This window comes from Acipenser ruthenus, chromosome 2, assembly GCF_902713425.1.
Source record: "Acipenser ruthenus chromosome 2, fAciRut3.2 maternal haplotype, whole genome shotgun sequence".
In the NCBI taxonomy this organism is placed as follows: Eukaryota; Metazoa; Chordata; class Actinopteri; order Acipenseriformes; family Acipenseridae; genus Acipenser; species Acipenser ruthenus.
The window spans coordinates 60,891,087-60,898,061 of record NC_081190.1 but is presented as its reverse complement, the minus strand read 5'-3'; the positions used below and the strand labels follow the sequence as shown (position 1 = coordinate 60,898,061).

The following is a 6,975-nucleotide window of genomic DNA, read 5'->3' as shown; positions in this document are numbered from 1 at the left end:
CAGCACCTTAACATTATCCGATAAGCAATGTCACTGTCATTTGACATTGACGTGCACTGTACTGGTACAACTGATTTCGAAATATGTGCTACAAATATTAAGTTTTCGATAAGCAAATCAGCAGACAAACTGTAACCCCCTTAAAGGTTTTAAGACGAATATCGTTCCATGCACAGTATGGTACGTATCTGTTATATATTGAGAATCCACGAAAGTTTGCTGATAACAAATAACTTTTATTTTGAACCATTAATATACTGCGACCGTTTTATGAGATGAAGAAACACATATTTAAACTCTTTCAAGAGGAACCACATAACAGGCTCTCATAAACACTATACACTACCATCTAGTGGTCACTCCATATACTGCATTATAACAGCATCTATATTGACATTGACAGAGGTACGCTGGGAACTACTGTATCTGACACCTGTATAACGTCCACAGTTGCCATAATAACGAAATTGGGCTTGTTTTTTTTAAAACGTCGCTTTCATTTTTTGAGAGTCGCGTGTTGCGTGATTGACTGGTGTCAATGTATATGCACGTCATTAGAATTTTAGAATCATCCTATCCCCACCAGTTTAACTAAGAAAAACTAGAACTGCTAAAACAAACAAAAAAAATAGAACTACTAAAAAATATGGAATTTGTAAACACCCTCACACCCCTCCCTCTGAAATGGAGCTTGTTTTGAAAGGCAGTGCCAATTTTTTTTCTTGTCAGACAACACAAACATCAGAAAATGCAATCCTCCGAAAAAATGCATCCCTCTGTCAATGGGCATGCGCAATAACTGTTTCAGTTGTCCCTCTCTCACTCTTTTGTCCCGCCTATTTATTTTTTGGATCCCATTAAGAATGGCCCTTGTCAAATAATTTAAATTAGCGAGATTCAGTTGAAATAGTTGTGTTTCCACACAGAGGGTGCTCTACTGAGACAGAGAGTGCTGCTGAAACAGAGAGTGCTGCTGAGACAGAGAGTGCTGCTGAGACAGACAGTGTTGCTGAGACAGACAGTGCTGCTGAGACAGACAGTGCTGCTGAGACAGACAGTGCTGCTGAGACAGCGTGCTGTTGAGACAGAGTGCAGCTGAGACAGAGTGCTGGAAAACAAGAGAGAGACAAGCTGGAGAACGAAGGACAGACACAAGTTGGAAAGCAAGAGAAAGAGGGAAGAAGAAACCACACGAAAGAGCAAAAGAGAAACAGGACTAGAATGGACCAGAGACTGCACTTAGTGGCTGTAGCACACGCCTGCAACAGTGTGTTTTGGGACTTGCATTTATTCTATTTTGATTATTTTGTCACAGTCTGAGTAGCGCTAGGCTGGTCAGATGTATTTGTACCACTGGCTGGTAAAGCAGTACTTGTCCAGTGTAGTGTCCTGGCTTAATAAACCATGAGTTTGAGAACCTGCAAATCCTGTGTGAGCCTTATTCATTTCCACACAACACTACATTGGTGTACAGAAGTGGGATTATGGACCGTACACTGCTGCAAATGAATGGAGAACAGGACATACAGTGGGGCCCAAGGAATCCAGGATCTCCGGAGACTGAAGCACCAATCAGGAGCAGACAGTGGCCACTGTCATGGCTGAAGGCAACTCCCACAGTGAAGGCGGTCTGGAGAACTGAGAGAGAGGGACCTCCAGATGGCAGATCACAGCGCTGCATTCCCAGTCAGCCAGAGTCAGGATCCTCCTCGTCGTCCACCCCAGAGCCGCCCGCCGCTGTCGGAAAAGCTGCGGCCTTTGAGATGGGAACCCTGCTTGAAGTCCGCCCCTGACTACCTGGCAGGAACTCCCCCGGCAGCCGCCTGCCAGAGCCGAGCTGCTGTCACCCTAATGACAGTACCGGTGTAGTGTTAGTAAGTGGTACATCGTCAGAATGTGGTACACATACAAAATCTTGATCTGTGTAGTGTCAGAAATGGTATGTTGTCACATTAAAAGTGGTACCTTGTCAGATTTTGGTACATATGCAATCAATTGCAATCTGATAGATATTTTCCTATTATCAAACAGAGGTACATTTACCATTAATTAAACTTTTTTTTTTGCAAACTTGATTGCCTGGAAACAGACAATCAATTTCTCTAAAAAGAAAAAAAACAATTCACGACCAACAAGACAAAATGAGCACTGCAAAGTTGCACAAATAAAAGAAATGTAAAAGACCCAATGTATTGCATATGATCAATATTTGCAGACTATTTTCTTAATGGTGGAAAAATATGATAAATTACATTAACAACGGTGTAAAAGACGGGAACCTATGATCAATTCAATTTAAAAAGATGTAAAAGATCGAAAGCAGCATAACCTACTAGCAGCTTCACTGCTTTCTTAGCAGACGTTGTTTAGGCATTGTTTAGGCATGAGCAAGCGCAGGGCGCAGTGTACCACATTTTACCGCGTACCTGAAAATAACACCACACCGGTAACAAATTAAAGTTACTTTCACTTTTGACATTGAACAAAGTTTTTGACACCAATGGAACTTGATTAGTGTTCCAAAAACTCCGTTTCGCCCCAAGGGCAAAACTAGAACGCACCCTGGTTTAGCTTTTATTTGAGATATTTACCGGTTTCACATAGTGACTGACAAGCTGCGTTTTACCAACATCAATGATCTTGTCTATACTAACTTTAAAATGGAATATGACAAGTTTAAAATAATTTATTTTCTTATGCTTTTTATGTTTATTTCTGTTGATGTTAAGACGTTAATTCTTAATTATGCGATACTTTTAAACGTTGAGTCTCGTGGGTGTAGTCCAGGCTTCCCACTTGTTCGCCTTCACGTGAACTCGGTGTTGTTAGTACATGATGTGCAGAGGCTCAGTGAGGGCAAGATAACTTTAATTTGCCCTTTAAACGTCCCCAATACACCTCTTAACTTACTTTAATAAGTATGGCGTTTGGAATGAACTGTGACCTGGGAAATTTATTTAGCAGCACCAATCTGAAGTTGACCATTTGGTTCCTCCAGCCCCCCTGTCTCGCGATAGACAGACTGTATATTAGGAAAGAAGAAAAGTCATCGTACATTTGAAGGGGAATTAAGTTGCAAGCCGATAACTGGGTGGAGAAGGGAACTGTTAAGTTTGACATTTATTTTTGAAGAGGCAGCTTTGGATACATTTGATTCCAAATGGGTGACCAAGTAATTAGCTTTCTGAAGGATTTTCTGGCCGGTGGTGTTGCTGCTGCAATTTCCAAGACAGCTGTGGCCCCTATAGAAAGGGTGAAACTGCTGCTGCAGGTAGGATTGTGCGCTGGTGCGATTCCTTGATAACCAGAAAATAGGAAGAAAATCAATATATATATATACATAAGAATGGCGGACAAATAATGCGTGAATTTGTGCTGCTTTAGAGACTTAAATTACATTTTACTATTAAGGAAAAACAAGCTAAAGAGCACATGTGAGAGCAGCTGCTTTTTTACACTAGTATGTATCCTGATGACTTGCAGCACTAATTATTATAATGGAGACCGATAATTAGGTCTCTGGCGGTTAAATTAGGAAGTGTTTTCTGTGTGGATGTGCTATTATTATATATAATAGTAGTTTATTAATAGTAGTGAAGTGACAGAACTGCACTGGCTTCGATTTCTAAATTTAGAAACTTTTCACATTACACTACACATCAGGGCTGCTTTCCATGGTGCTGGTTTTAGCACGAGACGAACGAAACCTTAAACGAATTTGTAATAAATACATAAATAAGAGCGGGGACTTGTTAGATTCAATGGCCGGGTCGGTTCTGCATAATGTGACTGCAGTGAATGCAACTCCACGCGACGTGAAGTCACTAAATACACCAAGCTGTACGGTTTCTTTAAGGTTGCTTCTGAAATTTCTGGTTTCCATCAACGCTTTAGTTTGGCTGGGATGTGCTTCTAAAATTAGCCAGTGGGTGTTGCTTAAACATTACACAAAGCAGCTCACGCACTAAACTTCATAACGCTGCAGAGATTGCATTCTATAGACAGGTCATCTACAGTGCAAAATTCATTGTTCTGTAGAAACACAAAATAATCGACACAGTACATCAGGACAAAACAAATAAAGTTAGCTCATATTTTAATGTAGCCTCTTTTAATGTATGATGTATTCAATTCTAATTTCTGTTATGAAGGATATTTTATGCCAAAATGAATAAATAAATAAATTCATTTTTACATTAATGCATAAATAAAAGTCCAAATAAATCAATAAATACAGGCATTTATTTATTCATTTATGTATCCGATTATTTATTCATTTATGTATTCGATTATTTATTTAGTTTTTATTTTGGCATAGCAGCTACATTATCCCTTTCATCCTCTAATTGCAGCAATTTCCAGCAGCACATTGGACTGTGTGTGACACTTTTTTAGACTGAGCCTGTTTGAAATAGATTCCCATCTCCATTACTGTTTGAAACAGGCGAAACCACTTTAGAAGGAAAATAAATCTGACTCTTTTGATGTTTGCACGTGGGCTATGTTCATTAGATACCACTTAATTTGCATAACATTCCTCATACTGTCAGAATTGCGGTCTTGCGACTGTTCTGATTCTTCCTGGCCCTTTTTGATTTTTGCGCGTAACATGAAAAAGATTACAATATATCGAACTTTATAATTTTTACGGTTTCCATATTAAATATTATTATTATTATTATTATTATTATTATTATTATTATACAGTAAAAAAAAAAAAAAAGTTATATATATAGGCCTATATATTACAAATGCGTGTCATGTGTTTTAAAAAGGGTGGCAATGGAAGGGTTAAACAAACATTTATCTATCATTTGACAAAGTGGGTAACCTTATATACACCACGTTGCATCTAATTATATTTATGTTTATATAAATATTGTCTGCCTCTATCTAGGTCCAACATGTCAGCAAGCAGATCTCAGCGGCAACGCAGTATAAAGGGATCATTGACTGTGTAGTGAGGATCCCCAAGGAGCAAGGTTTTATCTCCTTCTGGAGAGGCAATCTGGCCAACGTGATCCGCTACTTCCCCACCCAGGCCTTAAACTTCGCCTTCAAAGACAAGTACAAGAAAGTCTTCCTTGGAGGAGTGGACCAGAAAACGCAATTCTGGCGCTACTTCGCCGGTAACCTGGCGTCTGGCGGCGCCGCTGGTGCCACCTCGCTGTGCTTCGTGTATCCCCTTGATTTTGCCAGAACCAGGCTGGCAGCCGATGTGGGTAAAGGCATGAGCGAGAGAGAGTTTTCCGGTCTGGGCAACTGCCTCTCTAAGATCTACAAGTCTGACGGCCTCAAGGGTCTTTACCAGGGATTCAACGTTTCAGTCCAGGGTATTATCATCTATAGAGCTGCTTACTTTGGAGTCTACGACACTGCCAAGGGTAAGAGAAGAAGTAATATTTAGTCTATTCATTGCAGAGAGCAAGGTGTTATAAAAAGCAATGCTTGCATAACTTTCCTTTTATATGATTATGTTATCATTGTGATCCTAAAACAAGCGACTATATTTGGTAAATTATATTACTTAAAATATCTGCTTTAATTCTGAAGCTCGTGCAGACCTTTTCAGGAGATCTGATTATACAAGTCAACTATGCAAATTTGTATTTAGGCAAACTTAAGACACATATCCCATTTTCTTCATTGCACGTTCAGGTATGATGCCGGATCCCAAAAACGTGCACATCGTCATCAGCTGGATGATCGCACAGACTGTTACTGCTGCATCTGGCATTGTGTCATACCCCTTCGACACAGTCCGTCGTCGTATGATGATGCAGTCAGGTCGCAAAGGAGGTGAGCTATAAAAATGAGCATTAAAATGAAACCCGGTCACGATATCTGGTGTATTCATTATGTGTTCTGCACACGGGTTAGATTGTGTAAAAAAAAAAAAAAAAAAGCTTCCACCAACTGATTTCTTTAAAGACACATTTCATGATAAAAATGAGTTGTTTGTTATTTTAAAGTTTATTGTCACCTATTTGTGTTTATTGATGTTGCGTTTTCATTTATTAAGTTAAATATTAAATATAACTGACTCATTTGTGTACTGCATGTGCGTTTTACATAACTTTATTGATCCTGCAATCTTCTACATAATATAGTGGATTTCTGGAGATAAAGTACATTAATTATACTGAGCTGTTAACCTTTAGAATATAAAATGTTTTAAACCTAATACAGGTTCTCATGCTTAATTTATGTTTTATCTTGTATTGACAGCTGATATCATGTACACGGGCACAATTGATTGCTGGAAGAAGATTGCCAAGGATGAAGGACCCAGAGCTTTCTTTAAGGGTGCCTGGTCCAATGTATTGAGAGGCATGGGTGGTGCTTTTGTATTAGTATTGTATGATGAAATCAAGAAATACACCTAAATCTCAAACATCCCCTACACTGAAGATCATAGTTATATTCTACTGTTTTGAAACTGTGATTTAATGGACAACAGCATATTTCCTAGGGAAATTAGAGTAGGTCTTTATTTATATAAAACAGCAATATATAAAAATAGGGAGTCATACTGCAAATTAATGGTTGTCCTTTAGATCACAGCAATCTTGTACATCCCAGAGTCATTTCATGCAAAAACTGTAATGCACTGTTACATCAATGCGTCTTGTACTTTTAGTACTTTAGTTTCCATGTGAACAAATGCTACACTACAATCCTACAAAAAATCCTATGTAGTTCATATATTTTGTAGTTTGCTAAACTATAGGATTTTGTGCAGCAGTATAGTATACTATAGCATTTTTTCATAAAGGTTTGACAAACTGTTAAAATAATAATGTGACTAATGGATTAAACATTTATCTATTTGACTCTGCTACTTGTGCTGCCTTCTGTCATATTTACATTTATTAAACATCGGAACTTCTGAATGGAGTTACACAAGAAAATAAATCTAAAACCGTAACTGTGAAAAAAAAAAAGCCATTAATATTGTCTTATAGGGTGTTACAA

At 38.4% G+C, this 6,975-nt stretch overlaps 1 protein-coding gene across 1 annotated transcript; it reads left to right on the top strand.

Annotated features, from left to right (window-relative positions):
• Positions 1-3,036: 3,036 nt before the first annotated feature.
• Positions 3,037-6,841, top strand: LOC117409374 (ADP/ATP translocase 1-like). Its single transcript, XM_034015336.3, has 4 exons — positions 3,037-3,271; positions 4,898-5,384; positions 5,659-5,799; positions 6,229-6,841. The coding sequence occupies exons 1-4, from the start codon at positions 3,161-3,163 to the stop codon at positions 6,384-6,386; spliced, it is 897 nt and encodes a 298-aa protein (XP_033871227.1). The 5' UTR covers positions 3,037-3,160; the 3' UTR covers positions 6,387-6,841.
• The last annotated feature ends 134 nt before the right edge of the window (positions 6,842-6,975 follow it).